This window comes from Rhincodon typus, chromosome 5, assembly GCF_021869965.1.
Source record: "Rhincodon typus isolate 14 chromosome 5, sRhiTyp1.1, whole genome shotgun sequence".
NCBI classification, from domain to species: Eukaryota; Metazoa; Chordata; class Chondrichthyes; order Orectolobiformes; family Rhincodontidae; genus Rhincodon; species Rhincodon typus.
This window is the reverse complement of record NC_063336.1, coordinates 102,035,743-102,062,181: the sequence shown is the minus strand read 5'-3', so window position 1 is coordinate 102,062,181 and position 26,439 is coordinate 102,035,743. Positions and strand designations below refer to the sequence as shown.

At 41.2% G+C, this 26,439-nt stretch overlaps 2 protein-coding genes and 1 long non-coding RNA gene across 7 annotated transcripts in view; 1 reads left to right on the top strand and 2 right to left on the bottom strand.

Moving 5' to 3' along the window:
- The window catches only part of rnf144aa (ring finger protein 144aa), a 76,445-nt gene extending 73,495 nt beyond the window's left edge, over positions 1-2,950 (bottom strand). For all 4 annotated transcript variants that reach the window (XM_020530119.2, XM_020530123.2, XM_020530120.2 and 1 more), the window contains exon 1: positions 2,724-2,950. The gene's annotated coding sequence lies outside the window, so the exon portion shown is untranslated. The remainder of the gene's footprint in view (positions 1-2,723) is intronic.
- LOC125483131 lies at positions 2,881-12,711 on the top strand. The gene is made up of 5 exons (XR_007262100.1): positions 2,881-3,065; positions 4,346-4,476; positions 6,202-6,295; positions 10,140-10,216; positions 12,451-12,711. It is a non-coding gene; the product is annotated as an uncharacterized LOC125483131 (long non-coding RNA).
- Positions 6,479-18,243, bottom strand: rsad2 (radical S-adenosyl methionine domain containing 2). Of its 2 annotated transcripts, XM_020530117.2 has the most exons (6): positions 17,809-18,243; positions 16,349-16,510; positions 14,320-14,549; positions 12,696-12,845; positions 11,555-11,587; positions 6,479-8,200 (listed from the first exon to the last, which is right to left on the bottom strand). In XM_020530117.2, the coding sequence occupies exons 1-6, from the start codon at positions 18,110-18,112 to the stop codon at positions 8,036-8,038; spliced, it is 1,044 nt and encodes a 347-aa protein (XP_020385706.2). In that variant the 5' UTR covers positions 18,113-18,243; the 3' UTR covers positions 6,479-8,035. The 2 variants fall into 2 exon arrangements, with proteins under 2 accessions (XP_020385706.2, XP_020385707.2); XM_020530118.2 differs by lacking the exon at positions 16,349-16,510 and having other exon boundaries at positions 6,480-8,200.
- Between the last annotated feature and the right edge of the window lie 8,196 nt (positions 18,244-26,439).

Genomic DNA, 26,439 nt, shown 5'->3' with positions numbered 1-26,439 from the left:
AGGTGGTGCAGATCAACATTGTGCCTGTGAAGAGGGAATGAATGCTTAAAGTGCGGAATGGGCTGTTTTGTTCTAGATGGTCTTTTACCTTGAGTATTTTAAAATAGGACCATCTGGGTACATACAGTGCATTCAACTGCACTCCTGACTTCTAACCTTAAAGATGTCAAGAAGACTTCGGGGAGTTAAGAGCTGAGTAACATGCTTCAGAACACTGAACGTCTGAACTGCTCCAGTAGCCACAATATTGTGTCAACGGTCCTGTTAAGACAGAGTGGCACCTGGGATGTTAATGGCAGGGGCTAAAGGTCAAATTTCCACGGTGCTACCGGACAATAGGAATGTTTTTCATTAGAGAAATGATTGGTGGTGATTTAATCTGAAGGTCACCACGCCTCAGGCGAGTGGAAAGACTGAGAACAAAAGTCCTTCGTTCTAATCTCAGCCAGTGCGGGAGTTGAACCCACGGTGATGGCATTCCTCTGCATCACACATCAGCCAATTGAGCTAACCATGCCCCCAAATGTCAGGTGGAAGTGCTTACGTTTTCTCTGGTTTTTGATGGCTATTTTCATTGGCTTCCAGCAAACAGAATTTTGTTTAATATGGCATTTTGAAAAGTTCAATTTGTAGAAGCAACAGCAACCAATGTAAACAGTACAGCACAATACTTATTTGAGCCATTTGATTGCCACTCTCCTGAGCCACCATTTATAAAGACTCTTTGCAATCTGGACTGGATTTTTGATATATTAGGATTTTCAAAAACATTTACAATCTAAAAGGTGTTTTTGATGGAACAACCATATATAAACCACCTGACAGCACTGAGATCAACTCAGTCTCACTCAAGTCTGTCATGTAGAACCAAGTTCACAGAAGCTGCCATTTACACCTTCCCAGGAGCACAATACTGAGCCTCAGTATCACGGTGAATATTGGGACAGTTACTGGATATATTTCCACCAGCAAATTATCAGAGCTGCACAGACTGCCCCCAAGATTCAGAGCATTACTATTGTTAATGGTGTAAGACATGTTTGTCAGTTAATGCATAGTGGTGCTCTGAGCTTTTAAATCAGTCAGACCATGTGTCTGTACATACAGTCTATAAGCCTTCTCTGGAAAAATTGAGAGTGCTACTCACTCTACTGATAATAGTAAGCACCGACAACAGAATGTTAGCATTTACAAGACTGTAAATCATCTGCTCTCTCACTGTAAAAGATTAAACCTTTTTGAAGCCCTCAGACTCTGGTCATCTATTTACATTGGGTTAAATATAAAATCATCTTCATCTTCCAAACTCCCCATAATCACACCACACCCTATATCAGCCTCATGCAATGTGACATCTCTTCCTGTTCTGTCTTCTTACTCCAAAATCTTTTGCAGTCACATCAGTGACAAAACCAGCAGCAACCTTGGCCTTCTCTCAAACTCCCAAATTGAGTTCCCTTTCTTTAAAAATCTTATGGAGTCATTCAGCACGGAAACAGACGCTTCGGTCCAACTCGTTGTCCCAAGCAGACACACATTCTAACCTTTCCCCTCCATGAATCCTTGTCTATATCCATTTAAAATACATGATTTCACTTGAGACTTCCAGTCCCGACTTGCACCTTCAGAATAAAATAGAAGATACTTGAAGATTGTTCCCTGTTGAACCATAAAAATGATATCATCTCTCCTGCATATATAGGGGAGAATTTTATTTTTAAAGTGAGTCTTGCTTTTCAGTGTGAATAAATTTTAAAATTAAAACTCATGCTAAAGATTTAACTGCAGTTTATCCAATGTTCAATATTAATTACCTCTCCTGGAAAAGAGAATTTTACATAACAAATTATATGTCTAAATGTATGATCATTCTATGAAAGTACATTGGTCATGTAAAAACATATCCTATAGATACTGACAACTCAATGTATGTACCTTGATGCACAAGCCATATAGTAACCGGCGCGAACAAGAAACAAGCGGCATTAAGTCACGCTATTTTCCATGAATTGATCACTTGTATAAACCGAAATGTGTGACAAAATTAGAACGACAGCAATGCTATGTTCTGTAGAAAGACAGAGATGAAATCAACCACCTATGCCCGATTTTATCAAGGATTTAGTAGCTGACACCCTGGATATTTAAATACGTTTGCAAATTAAAGCTAAAAATGGAATCAATTCTTACAACGTCAAGGCATTTCCGTAAATAAGCACTCGGTGCATTTTGACGAAATGGAAATCTTTGGTTTAAAAGAAATGTACGAACTAATAATCTGGTTACGATTGAGGCACGCGTCCGCTCTTATGATTTGGCAAACGTTACAACGGAGACACGGTTAAGTGCCAACGTCGGGCGACAAATAAGGACATCGAGATATAAAAAAAATCACGGCAAGCAGTTCTTTTGTGTCTAATTCGCCTACGTCCCTCTGATTGTCATCTTAACTAAGTATTGGTACTATGAGGTTGGAACTAACGTGATACATATGCGATTTTGACTGCCTAGACGTGATCCCGGTGCAGCGGAGACAAAGCATTGGATGCAGAATTTCCTTCGTTGTTCCCCTGGTTTATTAAAAAAAACGTACCACATTTCTGACCGATTCGGAAATAAAGTTGCCAAATGCATAAAATCTAATGAGAGTGGATCCGGAGTCGTGGATTATTTCAGATTCTGCTCCACGCACAAACATATATAAAATCACACACAAGACCCACCTTTGTCTCTTTGGTTGGCGGTACAGTTGCAAAACCTGTCGAAATAGGCGCTGTCCGCGAAAGTCCTGTTCTTTCTCCGCTCCCGGATACTCTGCCCAAATCTTAAGTCTTGAGTATTTGTGTGTGTGAGACTGCGTGTTTGCTTCGCTCCCCTATTGTCTACATAGGTGGCACCGGCTGCACCCGGCAGTAGAACCGCGACGCAGATTGCACTCCATGGGCGGCTAGCTGCGTCACTGCTAGTTTCGCCAGCCAGCCCACCCCCTGGGCTGCGCTTGCTGCAGCGGCGGCCAATGAAACCCCAGGCACCATCGAACCGGCAGAAAGTGCATCTGCCTGTCTGTAAGTGGAAAGCGAGGGAGAAGTAGCGGGCATAATGGCAACGGAACACAGGGTGAACCGTTGCTAAGTGGCCGAATAATGGCAGTGGAATGCCGTGGGAACTGTTGCTAAATGGCAATCGAACGCCGGGTGAATCGTTGCTACGTGGCAATGGAAGACCGGGTGAACCGTTACAAAGTAGCGGGACAATGGAAATGGAACGCCGGGTGAACCGTTGCAAAGTAGCGGGACAATGGCAATGGAACGCCAGGTGAACCGTTGCTACATGGCAATGGAACGCCGGGTGAACCGTTGCAAAGTCGCGGGACAATGGCAATGGAACTCCGGGTGAACCGTTGCTACATTGCAATGGAACGCCGGGTGAACCGTTGCAAACTAGCGGGACAATGGCAATGGAACGTCGGGTGAACCATTGCTAAGTGGCAATGGAATGCCTGGTGAACCCTTGCCAAGTGGCGGGAAAATGGCAATGGAACGCCGGGTGAACCGTTGCAAAGTAGCGAGACAGAGGCAATGGAACGCAACGGCTGGAACGTGGCCGGTGTATCGTGGCCCTTGCTAAGCAGCGTTGTCCTCTACCTCTTCTATCGAGGTGACAGCGGCGGCTCGAGTTGGCCTTAGCCTTGTTGTCGGGGTGTTGCAGGTTGGGATATGGGATTGTAACCAGGATTTTGTTCCACCTGTCCCCCTGTAACATGATCTGAGCCTTGACACTAACTTCTTCCCCGCGAGTTCACGTACTGCACGCCGGACTTAATGCGGTTTCAAAAACTAAAGCAGAGGGATACAAATGTTTAGCCAACGCCAGTGGGGCTCTGTTACGCAGAGTACAAGGGAACGTGACCGTCATTGGCAAAGGCAGCATTTCGCTGCTCATCTCTAACTGCCTTTCAGAAACGAAGGTGGATTCTGAGCCACCTTGTTTAATTTGTCCATAAGGTGCAGGAATATCCACAATACTATAATGAGCCATTACCAGGATTCTGAAGTAGCCAAAGTATTTATATGGTTGCATAGGTTAAGTTTCTGGTCACTGGGGATTCAGCCCTGTTAATACCATTGAATGTAAAGTGTAGATGTTAAATCGGCTGTTAGAGATGGCTATTGCCTGGTAACTGTGCAGTGCAAATATTACTTACAATTTATTAGCCCAAGCTTGGACATTGCCCATGTCTTGCTACATGCAGACACAAACTGTTTCAGTATGTGGAAAATTGCAAATCGTATCGAATACTTTGCAATCATCAGCAAACATCTCCCTTTCCGACCTTTTGTTGCAGGGAAGATCATTGATGAAGCTGAAGATGGATGGGCATTGAAGACTATCCTTGTTCTGACCAGATCCCAGAAGAATTCCTAATTTGTTATGATCAGACCACCGGTGACGTTCCCTAAATTATCATTGTTCTAGGTGAGATACCACAAATTCTTAAGTTCCTGGGTGAGGAGTGATGTATTGGCTCCCCTTCTTTATTCACCTGTCTCCACAATTGATCGTAATGAGGTTAATTTACAAAGGAACCTCTGTCTCCTAGACCAAATGAGTTTATGTTTTAAAAGGAGCCAACTTAACCAGAGTTTTGAGAAACTGAGTTTATTAGGTCCTAGATGCAAGAAGAAATCATAATGCAACACACACACACAGATTAGAAATGGCAAGTGATTCTAAAACAAACATTTAAAAGACATACAGTTCAGTCCCTGTGTCATTTGTGAAGAATTTATAGTGGAACATTAATAGTTAAATAGTCAGTTTTGGGATTCTTGGCTCTGCAGTTTAGTTGAAATCCTTTTGTTCTGATTCATTTTGAAAGTTTTTGGTTGGCTGCATTGAGAGCAAGAGAATCCATCGCTTGTCCTGTTTCTTTCTGACTGGCTTGCTAACTAACAGGCTTGCTAACTAGGCCTCAGTGGCGAGAGAATTATTTACCTGCAATTTAGGGATGAGTATTAGCAGTTCTCCAACAGTGACCTTCACAGCACACTGGCATCAAACCAGGCTAGTGCACGAGTATCTCAGCCCACGAGCACACCCTCTTCCACTAGCACACATATTCATGTGTATTTTTGAAAGGGGAGGAAATGAAATGCCTCTTATCCAGTCTGCACATATTATTTGTTTGAGATCGTTCCCAGGATGCTACAGTTTGTAGTGCATTTCTCCTTTTTCTCTCATTTCTTTGAAGCTTATTTCATACTTCACCAGGAGTGACATTCCAGGGCCTTTCCAGACAGCCACTGAATTTACATCCGCAGTCCTTTGACTGTAGCAATCCTCTTTTAAAAAGGCACATGCTGGAATGAAAAGTTTGATATCTCTATTGGTGCTCTGGGGTTACAGTCTATGATTATGAGACTGAGACTGATTACTATGTGATCTGTGACACTGACCAGTGGAGAGTTTTCCTCAAATCAAATTGACTTCAAATTTGTTAGGGTTCCTTGTTTGCCAGAATCAAGTAGTATTGTAACTCAAGGGCAGTCACTGTCATCTCTGGAACCCTCTTTTCAGAGGTGGAAAGGGCACAGTGCTATGTAGAGCAGAGAGACTTCAATGATCTTTGTGGTATTGGAGCTGTCTTGCAGATGGTCTCTTGCAGTAGTTAATAAGAATAAAATGTCACGGACTAGAATTTCCTGCCTGTTTTCACCCCAGCCATTTGCAATCTGAATTCACATTAAAAATCTGGCCTTAAGAATCTTGTGTGCCATTACAGTGTCTCCCAAAATCTCAATCCTTCTGACCATAATAATTACTTTGGATACACAGTGATAAAACAAGTCATTTGGCCCAACTCATCGATACCATTGTGTATGCTCCATGTGATCCAATACTACCATAAGGATCACTCCTTAACCTTCACTTTTCTAAAGATCCCACTCCCAAAATACACCACACTTGCTTTGAGGACATCTTCAAAGCACCACTGAATTTTTCTGGTACTTTATTGAATTTTTGAATATATATTGAGAGCAGCGCTGCACTTTTTGTTTTTTCGAATACATTTTGAATCACATCAGTATAATTCACATTAAAGGTTGCATAGTTCCCTTAAAATGCAGGTTCTAAATAATGTTGTGTCTAATGCATACTCGTAGAGAAAATTCAAACTTATCTTACTTGTGGATTATTCAGGATTCCTAGTGTGTCGAGCAAGATGAAGGAAACATTTAAAATAACTGCATATGCTAAAATTGGATGCAGAATGTTGGAACCAATCAGCTGTAAGGTAAATTTATGTTCTGTTGCTTGTTTGCCATAATTTCATTTAGGTTGTTTTCTGATAGTTCTATGACTCATCTTACGATAATACAGTGGAGATATTGTATTTAAAATTAATTTAATAAAAGAACAAGTGTTGCCTTACTGGAAAATAAATTTACCCACAATAAAATTGAAAACAAAAGCAGACATTGCATACTTTTCCACTTTATTCAAACTTCTTAAGTTACTAATTGATACAAAACATCGCAAGTTGATGCCAGCATTATTAATACAAAATATAATTGTTAACATATACTTGAATTGCATTGCACTGAATGTTGGGTAAGCTATTTAGAATTAAAAATTACAGACACTATTAACCAAGCATCAGAGCTTAGCGTGTGCTTGTGAGAAAACTTATTTGGATTGCGATTAGTCGTAATGTGGTAAAATTGGTGACAAGTTTCAGTATAAGTGCTGCCTATTATCAGAATGACAAGTAGTGGAAATAGAATCATGTAGAAACTGGAATTGTGAGGCTGTATCAAGATAGTCCCAACAGTGACTTGGGCAAAAATGTAAACCATTGTTGAAACAGTGACATTTGTGACATAAACAGTGAAGATAAAAGGCTGATACACTTCTGACAAGTGAGACATTTCTACTCAAACAGTAAATAATTCTAAAGTGATTATTCACTAAGAACTGACAAAACAGACGATATATACTCCAAAACAGTGTTGTTCATCATGTATTTAATGCAATTCAAATATTCATTAATGAAAGCATTTTAAAAAATTACAAAGTAAAAATAAGATTTCCACATTAATTAAAAAACCCATGTTCATAATAAACATGACTGCTGTGATAATGTAAAAACCAATATTTGCTCTTTTGTTTAAAAAAAACATAGTACAGTACAGCACAGGAACAGGCCTTCTGGCCCACCATGTCTGCGCTGACCATGATACCATTCTAAACTAATACTAATATCTGCACTTACACAGTCTGTACCCCCCATTCCCTAATTTCTGTTCATTTTGCCAGTTATTTTAACTCTGTGCTCTCTTCCTGATTGTTTCATGAGTGGGAACAGTTTCTCCAGACTTGTCATGATTTTGAATATTTGGGGCCTACTGAGGAACTCCTGCAACAATCGCCAGGGCCTGAGATGATTTACCTCCAATAACCTTCAATCCTTTGTGCAACCAGTGGAGAACTCTGTTCCTCTAATTTTCACTGGCAATGCGAAATGATGTTCATGCACAGCAACAACTTCCAGAATCAGAAGTCAATGGGAGATTTTTGAAGGCTTTTTAAAAAAAATACTTGAGCCATTACTGTTATATTTTGATAGGTCAGATTGTAAACACCAATCCTTCAAAATACAACCAGTCTCCCCAAATTTACCTGTCCATAATGCAGCTGACAATTCTTTTTACATGAGGTAATGCATGTCAACAATGTTTATTTTCTGGGCACATCAAATCTTTTCTTAAACTCTAGCTTTGCAGCTTCATATTGCAATTCAACCAATAAAAATCTTTTAGGCATTTCAATTGTCTGGACATAGCATTGAGTGCCAAATTCTTTTCAACAGGTAATATCATCCTAAATATTGCACTGTTTATTGTTTTAAAAAATTACAATGTTGACAGCTGAGGACAATGGTACTTGACAGGATTCAAAGTCATTTACTGAATCCATAAAATGTGTGTGGCATGAACGTTTCATGATTGAGACAGTCAAGAACAAAGAGCAACTTTTACCATTCCAAGCGCATATCTGCTTTGCTCCATGTATATTTACCTCCACGTTTAAAAAACATTTTCTCGTCAAACCCACTAAATTTAATAGCATTCTCAACACCTACATCCAAGATAGATTTCGATGGATCTTTTCTGCCTTGGGTACAATCTAGGAAGCGCATCTGAAAAATATTAACAGAAAGTAAAGATAGAAATGATGAATCATAAAATTCTTTGATAAACTATACAGTACACATCATCTGTAAGGTACTTTGGTTACTTCGTCACTGAGATGCATCCATTATTCATTCCAGAGATGACAATGGTAGCATTTCTGATATTGCGTGTTTTATATTACTGCTGAACTAGGTTCCATTGAATGTGTGCCACTCTTTTTGTTTCTCCAACAAATATAAACTGTGAAATTGTTACTTTTCACAATTTATTTAGAAACAAAATCAAGTTTTAAGATGCCCCAATTTGTTCAATTGTGCATGTGTGTGCACATTATTTACCTGGTCCTCAATGAATTCATTGTATCCTCAGAATATGAATAAATTTCACCACATTCCTATGTTTGGGGAATTTGCAGTAAACCTTGACAAATATGATCTGCACAAGGAGATTCGTGTAAATTTTTGCAATATGGAGTCTTTGTTTTTCGTATCTGGAAACTGGTACACAAGCAAAACAATTGAGTTTCACTGTGATGTATGTACGGGATCACGATAGTGTCATTTCATTGCAATGTGACAACAGGAATATATATAAAGAACCTAGAACTACAATGCTTCTGTTCCTAAGATACTAAACCAATCCAAATGCAACAAGACTGGGATAACTTTTGGGGTGGGGGGAGTGCCAACTATTGACCAGAAACAGAACTGCACCAGCCCGATAAATATTGTGACTCCAAGAGCAGGTCAGAGGCTGGGAATTCTGTGGCAAGCAATTTGCCAAAGCCAGTCCACGTTCTACAAGGCACAAATTAGAAGTATGATGGAACAACTGTCATGGAAAGAAGATTGACTAACTAACAGAAGACAGAGATTTGGCATAAGGGTGGCATTTTCAGGATGGCAATCTGCAACTAGTGGTTTGTTTTTGGGATGCCCAAGCGTACTGTTCTATATTTCAATGAGTACAGACCCAATCGACTTAACCTCCTTCCAGAGATCAATCTCTCCATACCTGGTATCAACCTAAGCTAACAGTCCAATGCTGGATCCATATACCCAGCAGATGGAGATTGACAGTGCCAGGGACCCGGGTTTGATTCCACCCTTGGGCGACAGTCTGTGTGGAGTTTGCACATTCTCCCCCTGCATTGGTTACCTCTGGATGCTTCGGTTCCCTCCCACGGTCCAAAGATATGCAGGTTAGGTGGATTGGCCATGCTAAATTGCCCATAGTGTCCAGGGATATGCAGGCTAGGTGAATTAGCTGCAGAGATAGAGTAGGGAGGTGGGTCTGGATGAGATGCTGTTCTCAGGGTCGCTGTGACTCGACAGGCTGAATGGCCTGCTTCCACACTGTAGGGATTCTATGATTAGATTTGCAGAATTTTGCAGAGGCATTGCTAGTATTGTGTCTTGAGAGACTTGAGGTATCTGTTTTACATCGTCCGTCTCTCTGATGGGCAAATAATGCTGATACACTGTAAGCCGTGATCTTGCTACTAGGTTTCATATCTATGTGTACTTTGCCTGAAAGAAACTTTCCCTTTACTGGCTCCATATATTGTGTGCATGCAATATTCTGACTCTGCCTGGCAGCTAATCTACTTTGGTCTGTATCCTGCACACATCCATATTGGTCTGCTGTAATGTCTGCTCCACAACTTGTAATGAGTTTTAAGGAATAATAAGTTCTGAAGAAGGGTCACTGGAACCGAAATGTTACTCTACTCTCTCTCCACAGATGCTGCCAGACGTGCTGAATTTTTCCACCAATTTCTGATTTGTTTCTGATTTCCAGAATCCGCAGTTCTTTGGTTTTTTGTCAGAAGTTTTACTGTTTTAACTAAACTGACCCACGTAGTTAATCAATCTCTGAAGGGCGATTGACCATTAGGCCAGTATGATTAACATGACAGTTGTCACCAAATACTCTGTCTTTCAGATGGCTGCACTGGCACACTGCAGGTGATGTTAAAGTGCTTCACTGATGTCTACTATAATTGAGAGGAGGCTCCTAAGGTATGAGAATTAGTCCACTTTCCCCAATGCTTTTCTGTGGATCATGATAGTCAGCAGATAGTACTGGCTATTTCCTAACTAGCCTATTCAGAGATGTTATTGCACACCTCTGGGACTTGAACCCAGGTTTTCTGGCCTAGAGATAGGAACATTACCACTGCACCACAAAGGTAACATCATCACAGGGTTGCTACCTCTTTAGAGAGACAGAGAGAGAGAGAAAAACAGCTGGTGGTGGTTTAAATTGAAGGTCACGATACTTTGGGTGGAGGAAGCAAGGTTGCAAAGTTGGGAGCTTCATGGTAAATTCAGCTGGTATGGAAATTGAACCTGCACTATCGGCGTCACTCTACATCACAAATCAGCCGTCCAGCCAACTGAGCTAACTGAGCCAAAATGAAAGGCAAACAATCAGTATTGGATGGCAGAAGCACACATGAACTATGACCTTTCAGGCAGGCACTTCTCTACTACTTTTTCAAGGGCAATTAGAGAACAGCAATAAGTACCTAGTCAATACATCCAAATCCAGTAACTGCATGAAAAAAGTTATTGCATATGTATAAATTGCACAGTTTCTGTCATCTGTTTCATTGTTTGCGTAACTTTAGAAGGCAACACAAACATTACAATTTTTCATATAATTTTGATCTTCAGTTTATCTGTGCCATATCAACTTAATATTTTACCAGTGGAAGCAGAATTTGAAATTTGAGTGAAGATTTGTGTTTCATAGGTTTGTTATGCGTATAGTAATTAATATAGTTCTGGGAGCCATTCACCTATCATTCTCCTTTCACTAATGTTATCACATCAGCTCATCTAATTTACTCACATTTCTCAAATGTAGAAATCATCATAAATTAAATCTCTTACAGTAGAGAATTGAGTAGTGTTCTCTACTTTTAAAAAATTGATGTTACACAACACTGTTGCATGTGGAATTGACAATCATCCTTTTACATTCTCTTAGTACCTTTCTAGAAAGTATTGTTAGGTAGAATCATGCATTGCAGAAGGAAGTAATTTAGTGCACAGTTTCTGTGGTGGTTCTTTGAAAAAGAGCTATCCAGTTAGTCCCATTTCCCTGCTGTTTCCACATAGTGGTCATGTTTTAAGTATATGTCCAATTCACTTATGAATATTCATTTGAATTTTCTTCCAGCACCCACTTTAAATTAGTTTTCTCATGAAATATAGCTAGGGTGAATGTCTTTGTGTTATATTAATGTGTCCACTTATATTAACGTTTTTAAAATATGCAAATTACAATACATAGCAATGAGAACTTAACAAGACAGCATTGTATGCTATTAGGTTTAATAACATAGTACTTACGTATTCATCAAGGATGAGATAGGAATCTCGCATCTGTAGGGAGAACATAAGTTAGGATCATGACTGTTATTTGTTCATAAGATAAGAATTACCAATTTTTAAAAATAAATTATGTAAGATTGCATACAAAAGTCAAAACCACACCAGTGAAACAAAGACAGAACTGAAGAACTAATACAGGACAATGACTGTGCATTATTAGCAATAGGGTATATCCTCAATGTGGACATTCTGATCGCTGGAAAGATCAGCAGTAATCAACAACAGAAAAAGTGACAAGGGTTTTCAACAATTCTTAGCTATAGCACAAGCGTGCAGATGACACAAAAAATTGCGACAAAGATGCAAACAGTTTACAGAGAGATATTGAAAGGTTAAGCAAGTGGGCAAACAGTTGGCAAATCGACTATATTGTGGGAAAATGTGAAGTTATTCATTTTGGAAGGGAGAACAAAGAACAGTATTATTCAAATGGTGAAAGGTTGCAGACAGCTACAACACAAAGTGACTTGGGGGTACTTGTGCACAGGATACAGGTACAGCAGGTAATCAGGAAGGCTAATGGAATGTTGGCCCTTATTTCAAGGAGGTTGGGGTATAAGAGTTGGGAAGTCTTACTGCAATTGCACACGGTACTGGTGAGACCATATGTGGAGTATTATGAGCAGTTTTGGTCCCCTTATTTATGGAAAGATATTGAATCATTGGACGCAGTTCAGAGAAGATTCACTAGGTAGATGTATATAAAGATGGGGGGAGGCTTTTGTGTCAGCTTTGATTAGTTGGGCAAAATATTTTGTGCCTCATATATATCAGCAAGTCCATCAATTTCTAGTTCTGTAATGTCACCAATCTTCGACCCTGTCTCACCTTTTCTTCTGTTTTTTTATTGACAGTATATTGATGGACTTGGGTCCCAGATGTGACTGCATCTGTCACATGCTGCAACATGTCACTGGTAGCTGCCAGTAGCGAAGGCCAAAGTAAATCTGTGACACGGATGTGCTGAAATGAATCACTTTTCACAGAGGATGGAATCCGATGGCTGGTGATCATAAAGGAAAGCCTAAACAGCATCCCTCATCTAATGCTGCTCCTCAAGTTGTACACCTGGTTCAGTTTCTATTCCCACATATCTCACCTTCTCATTGGATTCAGGCACAAGGCACTTGATCTGTTTATGTCTATCCAGAAATTTCTGAAAGTCTTTACTGCTGATAGTAAATGTTTCTGCATGTCTCAGAGCTTCTTCTCCAGCATTTTCTCCATCAATCAACAAACATTGGAATACCTGTATTGAAAAAAATAATTTTAATATTCAATTTACTATACTTGCTATTACAAATGTAACTACTCATATGAGGTCCCCAAAACGTGTTGTCCAGTTACCTGAGAGATAATGCATTGTATTTTATTTGTACTTCCCATGCCACCTCTCTAAGAGACTGAAGTAAAGCTGCCTTATTATTGTCAGTTAGTACGACATTATAGGTGGTGTAAAAACCTGCTGAGCTTCTCCAGCAACTTTGCTTTTATTATAGGTGGTGTGTTGTTGTGCACTTGAATCCAGGATTGAATCCAAAATTGACAAAAACAAATTTCACACACTTTCATCCTTGCAACGACAGAGAAAGGGAAAATGCATTCAATCATTTTCAACAGGACTTTAAAAGAAGACACAGAAGCAGAACGATAATGCAGTGAACCACCAGCTATGATATTATCACCACAGTCCCTCATTATCATTCAGGGAACATTGAGGCTAGGAAGTAAACTTGTTATTCAGCACTGGATGTTTCCATGATCAGCACAACTGAATGCAGAATCTTCTGAAATAACCTACTCCTTGCCATTTTAGTTCAAAATATATATATTGCATGGGCAGGTTTCTATAAAAGCACAATTTGATACTTTAAGTAAAGTTTTGCTTCCCCTGCTCCTCTCATGGGTTTCTTTATTTTTAATAAAACATTTACATTTTCTCACTGCTAGAAGGGAAAAATACTAGAAACAGGCCTCAGTAATGATCACTACTAAACAAACAAGAGCACAACTCAAATTCTAAGACTTAAAATAACTTGGTTTTCACAAAACCACCAATGTTTAAACTTACAAGGGAGACAATCCACTGAATACTATAGACATAAATAGCTCCATTTTCTGAAGTTAAGCTATTCATGTTACCTATATTGAAGGTATATTAATTTGGTTTGAAAATTTCACCTAGGCATCAGCTGAGAGAGGAGGAATCATAACCATTTGTAACCAAAATGAATAATCATGAAAGCTACTGTATTAAAATAGGTCTTCCCAAATGCCATATTTGTTGCCATGACCAATAAAGGCACTTTCAGTTTTGAAGATGAGGCATACAGAATTCAAAACATTAATTCTGTTTGTCTCTCCAAAAATGTGGCTCAACATGCTGAGTTTCTCTAGCACTTTCTGATGATACTGTTCTGAAGGCAACAGTGAGATCCTCAGCAGTTCTCAGCTGGTGTTTTCCACTTAGCCTTATCAGATTAAACAGCTAAGAACTCTCAAGGAAGTTGATAGACACATACTCTCAAGACATGTGTACAGACAGTTTTTCCAAATATCCAGTGAGCAGAAACAGAGCCTTTGTCCGCTAACTTAGGATTTTGGGGCAGTCAAAATAGCAATTTTCTCCAGCACAGTCACATTTGAGTTCTTTCCCTAATCCTCCACATTCTTACAAGTAGTTATAGTTTGGAATATCAAGAAAGGTGAAGCAATTGAATTACCTTCCACCTTATTGGATTTATCAACCTGATTTGTTCATTCATATCCTCATCAACATTGAATCTGTTGATGACAGAGTTGATTTTAAAAGCCACTTGGTAGTCTTTGCACCAATTTCTGACTTTGAGGAGGTTCTCGACATGATTTTTGTTCCCTTGCCCACGGCCAATGAGACGATTGGTGTCCTCTTCAAAACTGTCACATGAAATCGCCAAAATGTCCAGATCCTTACCTGTAACATTAATGTCTTATGTTAAACAGTGAGCTCCAGCCATAGTTTAGAAACTGATTAATTACAGTTGTCAATTCTGCTTGCAGCATGCAAGTTTAGAAAAAAAAACTACCTGGCATCATGTTACAAAAGAAAAGCTAAACTGGACTGTAAAATTTCTGAACTGCAACTAAACTCACTGGAGATGTTACTTACTTCAGACAAGGTTTCTCATTCACGGTTGGCATTTCTTTATCTATTCCTGTAAAACTATGAACGCACTTAGTGGGGAATCATTAAGATAGATTCAATGTCCATTGTACAATATGTATCTGGGCACTTGGCCTGAGATCAGTGGACATTTTTACTGGGGTCATGATTAAATGTAGTATTAGTGAAACTAGGGATTCACTTTCAAACAAACTTCAGTTTTCAAAGTGTTGAATGAAAGAATTCAAGAAAAATGTTCTGGCCCTAGATATGTTAACATACCCCCAACAATTATTCCATCTGAATAAGTTACATCTAGTGTTGAACATACAGGTACCATGTTTGTTTTTGATTCTATGGGTGTAAGCTGCTCTTAATACTCACCAAAGAAAACATTACATACTGAATGTTACATCCAGTTTCTTAGTGTGTGTGGCTGAATCACACATCACACAGTATAATTATGAAATGAGTGATTGGACAATATTTTATCAATACATGGACAGTCATTGAATCATAGAGATATATAGCACAGAAACAGACTCTTTGGTCCAACTCGTCCATGTTGACCAGATATCCTAAATAAATCTAGCTCCATTTGCTAGCATTTACCCATCCAGATGCCTTTTAAATGTTGTAATTGTACAGGCTTCACCACTTCTTCTGGTAGCTCATTCTATACATGCACCACCCCCTGTGTGAACAAGTTGACCCTTAGGTCCGTTTTACGTCTTGCCCCTCTCACCTTTAAACCTTCGCCCTCTAGTTTTGGACTCCCCGACCACAGGGAAAGGACCTTGTCTATTTATCCTATCCATGCTCCTTATGATTTCATAAATGTCTATAAGATCACCCTCAGCCTCCGACGCCCCTGCCTATTCAGCCTCTCCCTATAGCTCAATCCCTCCAACCCTGGCAACATCCTTGTAAATCTTTTCTGAACCCTTTCAAGTTTCACAACATCCTTCCTATATCAGGGAGACCAGAATTGTACACAGTGTTGTAAAAGTGGCCTAACCAACATCCTGAGCAGCCGCAATATGACCTCCCAACTCCTACACTCAATACACTCACCAGTAAAGGCAAGCATATGAAACATCTTCTTCACTATCCTATCTACCTGTGACTCTGCTTTCAAAGAACTATGAACCTGAACTCCAAAGTCTCTTTTTTACACACCCCAGGACCTTACCATTAAGTGTACAAGTCCTACCCTGATTTGCCTTTCCAAAATGCAGCACCTCATATTTATCTAAATTAAACTCCATCTGCCACGCCTCAGGCCATTGACCCATCTGATCATGATCTCTTTGTATTCTGAGGTCACCTTCTTCACTGTCCACTAGACCTCCAATTTTGGTGTCATCTGCAAACTTACTAACCATATCTCCTATATTCACATCAAAATCATTTACAAAAATGACGAAAAGGATTGGACCCGGCACACTGCCAGTCACAGGCCTCCAGCCCTGAGAAGCAACCTTCCACCGCCACCCTCTATTATTAGTTTAACCCCTCTCAACAGTGATTAGTTAGAATATAAACAGCAATCTCAATCGAATGTATAGATACGTGCACCCCATTTCCAGACTTGGGTATAGGCATATTACCGTAGTTTTTAAACCACTTCTCGGTGATCCGACTCCCATTGCTCACAACGCTGACACTGGGCAGTTTCAGCTCCTGCTTACAGTACTGAACCAGCTTCCCGAGAAACTCCCCACGATTGACCAGAAAAGGTTCCCCTCCAGAAAAATTAATTTTCTCCATGCCTGCGCAAGAATATCAATTGGAAAGTTTTGAATCAGATCTTGAGATGCCAACAGTTATGGATGGATATTTAATAAAATCCTGCCAAACATTTGTCTCAAGAGCATATTTAGAAAATAGGAATTCAGACTTCAGAACGTGGACAAACTTATTGAAGTATATAGACACTGAAGCTATTGCTGCCAATTTGCCTCTGGAAATGTAGTAAGATCACTGAATTGGTTTATTAACATTATTAACTGGTCTACTCAACTATCATATTTTTAACAGGAATACTTGAAGAAAGGTTCATTTTTGTAATCCTCCCAGTTCAGTAGTTAAACAAATAGTGGAAATATAAAATAAAACAAAGAATTGAGTTTTGCTGGAGATCTGAAACAAACACAGAAATTGCTGGAGAAACTCAGCAGGTCTGGCAGCATCTGTGGAAAGAGAAACAAAGTTAAGGTTTGGACCTAAGGGGCATTGGACTCGAAACGTTAACACTGTTTTCACTCCACAGATGCTGCCAGACCCTGTTGAGTTTATGTTTTTGTTTGTTAATGAAATTTATAACATTTTCAGCTCTGCAATGTTTGCAACCGCTATTACTCCAATCCCATATTAAAACTCCACTATTAAAACATCTGAAAATAAACTTTGCAAACATGATAGATGGATGGTGAGTAGGTGCTCCCCGTAGCTTCGGTACTGAGCAAAGACTACAGCTTATTTCCTGTCACCTTAGTCCAACTACAGCCAGAAATATTTCACGATATTTTAATCAAGCTGTTCAGACACGTAATGGCACAGCTCTGGAGCAGGCCTCCTTGCCCAGAGGGATCGCTGTACTACAAGAGCCCTAAATAGTAGTAATGATATCCCCAACGCAAACATTATATTGTGTGTCAATAGTTGGCTGCAGCCGACTGTTTCCTCTGTCCGATCCGATACTCTCCACCCCATCCCGCCCCATCTCTTCTCTCCCCATTACACATCAGCATTAGCAATGGGATTTTGCGCTTTTGCCCATAGTTGTACTTGGTACACATTTCTGTGTCAGTAAGCGACTTCAATAATGTCCCACACAATCATGCAAAATAAACAACTGTCACTCGTATCAATAACATCTCCACCGAGTTGAATTCCAGCATCCGCTGTTCTTCCGGTTTTACTTTAAAGTCACAGGTTATTAATCCTCATATTAGAACGGCATTCTCTCCCAGTTAATTTTAAACGTGTACTGGTAGCCAAAACAGCATTCTGAACGAAGAGAAATTGAACTTTGTACTTGCAAAGCTTAATTCTGCTGCTTCCTTACCGGCTGCTTTTAAAAGCTTTAGCCCCGTTTTGGCTTCTTCCAGGGGCAACACAAATGATGTCTTTGCGGTGTGGAAACAGAAGCCGCACTTGTAGTTACACTGTCGGGTGAAATGGTAATTGACACTGGTGGGTACGGCACTCCGCTCCTGGGTCCTGTCGCTGCTTGTCACTCTTTCCCGTCTCCATTCAATGAGCCCAGATTTACTCAAGGCTACCAGCCGCATCAACCAACGTGAGATTTCGCTCGCCCTGTCGATGCAAGCTTGCAGCAGAAGTTTAATGCAAATAACCACCACGTACATTTTTCCCTCCCGACCACGGCTAACTCGGAATGTGTTCCCAACAAGCCTTGTACAAATGGTTGATGTTTTGTTCTAGTTAGGTATATATGTACACTCTCTGACGTAGCAGAATGATTAGCAACCACCTATACCATAGCTCACGCATAGTATCACTTCTTCAGAACAGAAATCGAAAGTGAAAACAATACCTAATGTCACAGCTTCCCCTAACATCCTAGCAATGTGTCCCTTTTTGTTTTAAGTTCACTCAGAATCTGAATTGCTGACCCGAATTCTTCCTCATTCTTACCACATGGTATTGGTAAGTTTTGGAAGAATGTACAGGTTGATTATTCTGTTTAGTCCTATATTGACTTTCTGTGGTCATTCAGTCATGGGGTGAGACTCCAGCTTCTGGCTCAGAGACAAAAATGCTATCCACTGTGTCACAGAACCTCCAACTGCCTTGCTTATTTATTGAAACTTTTAACTACCATGATATGTAAACAACAAGAATTTCCCTGATTTCTTCTGGTCATACCTTTAACTCTGTTTTCTCTCCACAGATGGTGCCAGACCTGCTGAGTTTCTCCAGCACTTCATCCTTTCAATATTACTAATTTCCTGAACATGGAAGAGGGTTGGAGACAACAGCCAGGATTTTGCAGATTTGGCAGAAGTTCCACCATTGTTAGAACATAGAATGGTACAGCCACAGGAACACGCCCTTTGGCCCATGATGTGCCAAATGTGATGCCAAATTAAACTACTGCCCTGCCCTTGGTTCAGCTCCCTCCATTTCTTGCATATTCATGTACTTACCTAAAAGTCCCTTAAACGCCCTTATCGTATCTGCCTGCACCAAAACTCCTGGCTGTGCATTCCAGACTCCTACCACTCTCTGTGTAAAAAAAACTTGCCCCTCACATCTCCTTTAAACTTAACCCTTTTTACCTTAAATGCATGCCCTCGGTATTAGATATTTCAACTCTGGGACTGTTGCCACAACCTGAAGACCCACACCTGTAGGGACCTTATTTTGCTGGCAGCAACGCTTAAGAACTGAGCCTCTTTTCCAAGAACTGCCTACCTAATGGGACAGAGCAGCTCCGCTACTAGCAGTGGCCACTGCTGGAGCTGCATCTGGAGGATGAGACTGCATTGATGGCTGTATGGCCCTGAAGGGTGGTAAATTGGGTCACTGAAGACAGAAAGCACTATTACCATGGGGCATTTATTGTCATTTGTGAGGTGAGGCTATGCAGCATTCCACAGGCCAAACTATTCCCAAACTAAAATCTCTCCCCACTACCGCCAAGAACCTGCGAGAGGCCAATAAGTTTGACTGCACAATTTCTTCATGAAGAGGTAGACCTTTCTTGACTTAGACAAAATTCCCATTAGGCAGCAACTGGCCTTTAAGTTACCACTTAGGTCCGTCAATTTAGTTGCCAGACAGCCAATCTGCCATCTTTCCATCTGTGGCAAAATGACATTGCAGTAGGAAAGTATCTGGCATGGCACTCAATTTATCTTTACCCATTTTTGTTGACCTTCTTCCCTGCTAGCTCATCCCCAAAGGGCTGATAAAATCCCTGTGCATGCTGTTGGTATTTGCTATAGTTGAAGGCACATTTCAGAACACAACGGCTACTGTATTTGTCCATTCCTCATTTCGTTAGGTGGAGAGGATACTTGTACTGACTTGTTTTGCCTGTCAAATCTGCCTATGAGTGTTATCATTAACTGAATGCCTATTGTATTCTTAGTATCACACACAGTATCTATAAGAGAAATTGTTGTGTGCTTGTTCCCTCACAGCTTTAATATTCCTCTTTGTGAATTTATGGTTTCTATTCATTCCACGGTTCTGTTTATAGTAGTAAATCTCCTGCAAGATTCCTCTACATGTGATTGTTTGCAGCTTTAGTTTATAGTAAGACGTATCAGGAAAGGCCAGGTGAGTAAACACTTGACTTCTGCTTCCCGCTGTCACGGGATGCACAACCCTGAATTGTCCAGCCTTCTTATCGAAGGATGACAGGTATGTGGAATTGAAGTCACGGTCAGATCAGTCATGATCTTATTGAATAACAGAGCAGACTAGAGGGGCCAATGGCCTAGGGGGAGGCAATGGCCTAGTGGTATTATTGCTGGACTGTTAACCCAGAGATTCTGGTGGACCTGGGTTCAAATCACACCATGGCAGATGGTGGAATTTGAATTCAATAAATATCTGGAATTAAAGGTCTAATGATGACTGTGAATCTATTGTTGAATGTTGGAAAAACCCATCTGGTTCACTAATGTCCTTTAGAGAAGGAAACTGCCATCCTTACCTGGTCTGGCTGACATGTGACTCCAGACTCACAGCAATGTGGTTGACTCTTAACTGCCCTCTGGGCAATTAGGGATGTGCAGTAAGTGCTGCCTAGCTAGCAACACCCTCACCCCATGAATGAATTAAAAAAAACTCCTGATTCTCAGCTGTAAATAAGCTGGTGTCCCACTATGTATTTTTGTGTTCTCTTGTTGTTTTGCCTTCTAATTGCTCCATTTCAGTACGAGCATCGCACTTTCTCTAGCATTAAAAGGGATCATAGAAAATAGAAAGGCATCAAGCCAGATTGGGTTGCGTGTGAGTGAAGTGCATGAAGCGTGTTTAAATAAGGTTGGTGACCTTCAGGCACAACAAGCATATGAAAAAGTGAAGCAGTGTCAAAATTGGGAGAAATGGATACATCCAAATCCTTAGAATTTGACTCTTGGCATTGCCCTCTATGGCCATGTGCTCCCATTGCCCTCTGAGCATGTTCTGAAGAGCCTCCTGTGAGTATAAGAACATCTTTCCTCATTTCTGTCCCTTACACCAAAGCCCATTTGTTGTATGTAAATCACCATGTTACCATTAATTCAGGTACTTATTAGGAAATCTCACAATCAAGTACTGAAACAATGATTTAAACTTTATTGCATGTAGCAACCAAAATAAGAACACTCATATAAGCAAGTTAGGCCTTACAGAGTGACTTGACTATTACCCCACTAATGGTGGAATTTAGCTACCATTCTAACCAACAGTGTCTGCTAACTGTAAGTGTGTGGGGTTCGATCTTTGTGCAGTGTTGTTCTTCCAAGTTCTGCTGCTGAATTGTTCAGGTGTTGGATTCTTATACAATTTTCTTTCTTTCAAGTTTGTGATGTGACATTATTGATGATCCTTTAGATTCTTTCATCCCCAACATTAATTACATTTCTAGTGACCTCAAGTCTGTAACTTGCCTTTTTATTAGAAGTAGCTCCTCTGTTTCTTGTTATATTCAGTTTTCTGTTTGCAACAGCCAGTCCTACAAGTAAGCCCTTTACTTCAGGACATTCCTTCTGCAGGCAGTCTTAATTGCTCCTTTGTCATGAGGCAGCTGTTGTGCTGCTATTAAGCAGTATTATCTCCTCTCTCTTCCTGGAAACAGCTTGTTTATGTTGCTTTGACTCCTTCTTCCCAGGATTGGTTAATTAGCATGTTGTTTTTAATTCCTTTATAACAGTTTATCCTTGTCCCTTTCATCTTGAGAAACAGTTAACTCCAGAAAGAGTTATTGCTGATTCTTTCAATCTATGAATGGTTATTATAGTTCTGAAGTTTACACTGTCACACTTTGATCACAGTTCAAAGCCTTTGGAGCTTGCTTTCTTCCATATGTAACACTCTTGCATCTTTTACAGGTGAGATTCAATTTCCACAGAACTTCTAACATGCCTCAGCTGCAATGTATCTCTACAATCTCCAGTCTAACTTTAAGCAGTGCAGGCTAGTGTGGGATTGTGTTCAATAGTGACCGAGATCGGTGAGAGGCAAAAGCAGCCTCTTTATTGAGCATCCTCAGTGGCGCTGTTGGAGGCGATGACGGCATCCAAAGTACAGTTTTACAGTGGCCTCTTTTTTACATAATTTTTACATATGGTTTCAAATAGTTGTATCTGATGTACACAAGTTTGTGCGACATCTGTCCTGAGGAAGCAGAGATAGTCTAAGCACTTCTTAATGCTGGCTGTTACTCCTGATGGGATTAGAATGTCTGTCCAGTCTGAGCTTGCATAATTAAGAGGTGTCAGTCCTTTTTCTCTTTAATGTTGGCATTGTTAGTAAAAATATTAGACCTATTTGATCTAAATAAGTGAGAAATTATATGTGTACTAAATAAAAGTATAGAGGATATTAAACTGGGTCCTGAGAGCTCATCTACTATTGTCGGTTTTTGACAATTCTTACACATTCATTTATGCAGTTTCACAGAAGCGCTGTTTGGAAAGTAAGTTTCTTAAAGGGGGTAGCGGCTTTATTTAATATGTATTTAAAAAGTATAAATCTGTATGTTAATACAAGATGGTAGTCCTAAATAAAAGTTAGAAATAGGTACTACAGTGTTACAGAAATAGGCAATGTATAAGGAAATTTCAAAGAAATAAAAAGCACTAGATTGTAGGGACATGCTGGTGGAGGAAACTGTTTGATGTCCTGCAGCCTATTCAGGTCCTGAGAGATGGTTACCAAGGGTTAATTAATATTATAATCTTTTCATAGTTTTGAGTGAGTTATGGAGACACGACGGTGGAGATGGCATTGTTCTGAGTAGGTTACAGTATTAACACTTATTCAGGGGTAGACTTTGATACAGGAATAGGTCTAAACACTGCTTGCAGCATATGGCCAATTGGAATTGAAAGGTGTAAAGAAACAGTCATGGTTTGGCAGCCTAGGAAGGGATGTTTAATTTACTTTATCTTATAAGAGTAAAACATACTACAAAAGTGTGCTTTTATGAATGAATGGTAAAGTAAACATAGAGTGCTTGTGAGTGAGTTAGCAAAGAGAATCATAATACAATATCTCACACTACCTTTAACTGCTGCTCATCATAATGAACTCTGCTCAAATATTCAGGCAATCAGTTATGCGGTTAGTGCTGGATGGAAGCTGAAATCATGGAAAACAGTGGGTCATTGCTTTCATCACAAGTGTGGGCTAATTGTGCATCGAGATTTCCAATCTAGGTTATGGGGGTGGGGAAGGAGGAGCTGGCTATTGGATGGAGCCACTGAAGAATCATGATTTGATGTAATACAGTAGGGGCCCATTTAGCTTACATGTCTGTGTTGACTCCAAAGCTGTCACTATTCTGCTACACCCCAAAGCCCTCTAAACCTTCCCTATAAATGCAGTGTCTTGTCAACTTAAAAAATAAATCACAATATGGTTGTGGCAAAGAAGAGGCAATTCAGCACATTGCATCTGTGTCACCTCTCTGAAGGACAGCTTCATCTCGTATCACTCCCCATCATAGTCTTCGTTAGGAAAATAGGAACAGGAATGGGCTTTTCAGCCTGTCAAGCCTGCCCCACCATTCTAGATCATGGGTGATTGTCTCCTTAATGCCATTTCCCCACACTATCTTCATATCCCTTAATGTCATCAGTCTCCAGAAACCTATCCATTTTTCTCTTGAACCTGCTCAATGATTGAGTTTCCACAGCACTCTGGGGCAGAGAATTGCAAAGATTCAACACTCTCTAACCAACCTCACCTCAGTCTTAAATACACTGTCCCTTATCGTAAGATTATGCCCCCTAGTTCTAGACTCAGCAGCTGGCAAAACATCATATCTATATCCATCCTGTAAGAATTTTGTAAGTTTCAATGAGATCACCTCTTACTCTTCAAAATCCTATAGGATACAGACCCATTTTCCTCAATCTCTCCATGTAAAATAATGCTGCCACCCCAGGAAATAATCTGGTGAACCTCTATTGCACTGCCTTCATGGCAAGTACATCCCTCCTTTAATAAGGAGACTACAACTATCCAGGTGAGGTCTTAGCAAGACTGTTTCCAACTGCAGCAAGACATCTTTACTCTCGTACTCAAATCTCCTTGAAATGAACACCAACATAATGGGTTCAAACCTGGGTTCAAACCCCATAATGCCATCTCTAGCGTGGTTCAAATCTCCAGTAATATAATTCTGGCATAAATTACAGGGAGGTCTGCGTTCAAACCCCATAACCCCGTCTCTAGCGTGGTTCAAATCTCCAGTAATACAATGCTGGCATAAATTATATCCTCAGTGACTGCCTCCGGCTCAGACTCACCCCACGTGGATTCCAACTAAGTTTCATCCCTCATGTTTTGAATCCTCCCAGGATCACAGGCATCTCAAGATGGTCAACATTACCTGGACAGCAACTCCACACTCAGTGCCATGCGGCGCCACATGCACATTCTCTACCTTTCTCTCCAACAGCATCGCTACACACTGGCATAGGGCTGCACCACTCCACAGTTCCACTTCATCCTCCAGCTCATTCGTCGTGCTAACAAGAAACTTTTTCTTTTCCTTTCAGGCATCAAGGCCCACAAGATGCAACAACTCAAAGATATCCATGGCCCTCTGGAACCTTCCTCTCCTCCCCTTCTCTCTGACTCCATCCTCTCCACCAACCACACCTCCTGTTAGGTATTCACCATCCCTCCTAACCTTCCGCTCTCTGATGCTGAACGCTCTGTACACAGCAAAGGCCTCAGCTTTATCACTCTGCGTCCCTACCTTAATGAATTTCAGGCACGACATGATGCCGAACTCTTCTTTCGCCGTCTTCGCCTCCGTGCCCATTTCTTTGGACAAGAGTCCTCTTCCTGTCCCACAGGCCCTTTCACCCAGTTCCAATACACTCCCTCCCTCCCTCTGGCATTTTACCTGCACTCGATCTGTTCATTGAGAACTGTTGATGTGATATCAGTTGCCTCAATTTTTCTGCTCCCCTCACCAAATCCAAACTATCTCCCTCCGACCTGACCGCACTCCGTGCACTCAGATCTAACCCTGACTTTGTTATTAAGCCTGCTGATAAGGGTGGTGCTGTTGCAGTCTGGCGCACTGACCTCTACCTTGCAGAGGCTGAGTGCCAGCTCTCAGATACCTCCTCCTACCTTCCCCTGGACCATGACCCCTCCATGGCACATCAGGCCATTGTATCTACTACAGTAACTGATCTCATTTCATCTGGTGATCTTCCCCACTCTGCTTCCAAGCTGATAGTTCCCCAGCCCCGCACAACTCGCTTCTACCTCCTCCCAAAAATCCACAAACAGGGCTTTCCAGGCAGACCCATTGTTTCAGCCTGCTCCTGACCCACAGAACTCTTCCCTTACTACCTTGACTCAGTCTTCTCTCCCCTGGTCCAATCCCTAACCACGTACATCCATGATTCATCTGATGCCTTACACCGGTTTCAAAACTTCCAGTTTGCAGCCTCCAGCCGCCTCCTCTTTACCATGGACGTGCAATCCCTTGACAGGTCCATTCCCCGCCAGAAAGGTCGGGCTCTCCGCTTCTTCCAGGATCAAAGGCCTGAACTGTCCCCACCCACCACCACCCTCCTCCACTTGGCTGAGCTTGTCCTCACCCTCAACAACTTCTCTTTCAACTCCTCTCATTTTCTTCAGGTAAGAGGGGTTGCCATGGGTACCCGCATGGGCCCTAGTTATGCCTGCCTCTTTGTGGGTACGTGGAACATTCCTTATTCCAGTCCTATTCCGGCCCACACCCACAACTCTTTCTCTGATACGTTGATGATATCATCAGTGCTGCTTCCCTCTCTCGTCCAGAATTGGAAAACTTCATCAATTTCGCCTCCAATTTCCACTCTCCCCTCACTTTCACCTGATCTATCTCTGACTCCTCCCTTCCCTTCCTCGACATTTCTGTTTCCATTTCTGGGGATAGACTAGCCACTAATATCCACTACAAACCCACCGTATCCCTCAGCTACCTGGACTATACATCCTCACACCCTGCTTCCTGTAAAGAATTTATCCCATTCTCTCAGTTCCTCCGTCTCCGTCATATATGTTCAGATGAGGCCAACTTCAACAAGGGAGCCTCCAAAATGTCCACCTTCTTCCTCAACCGAGGATTCCCCAGCTCCATGGTTGACAGGGCCCTCAACCGGGTCCGAACCATCTCCTGCACTTCCGCCCTCACTCCTTCCCTTCCCTCCCATAACAGCGATAGGGTTCTCCTTGTCCTTACCTATCATCCCACCAGGATCCACATCCAGAAGATCATCTGACGCCATTTCCGCCACCTCCAGCGAGATGCCACCACCAGACACATATGCCCCTCCCCTCCCTTGTCCGCCTTCTGCAGGGACTGTTCCCTCCAGGACACCCTGGTCCACACTTCCTTCAACCCCAACACATCCCCACAGCCCTACAGCACCTTCTCCTGTAACCGGCGAAGGTGCAACACCTGCCCATTTACCTCCTCCGTCCCCAGTATCCAAGGGCCCAA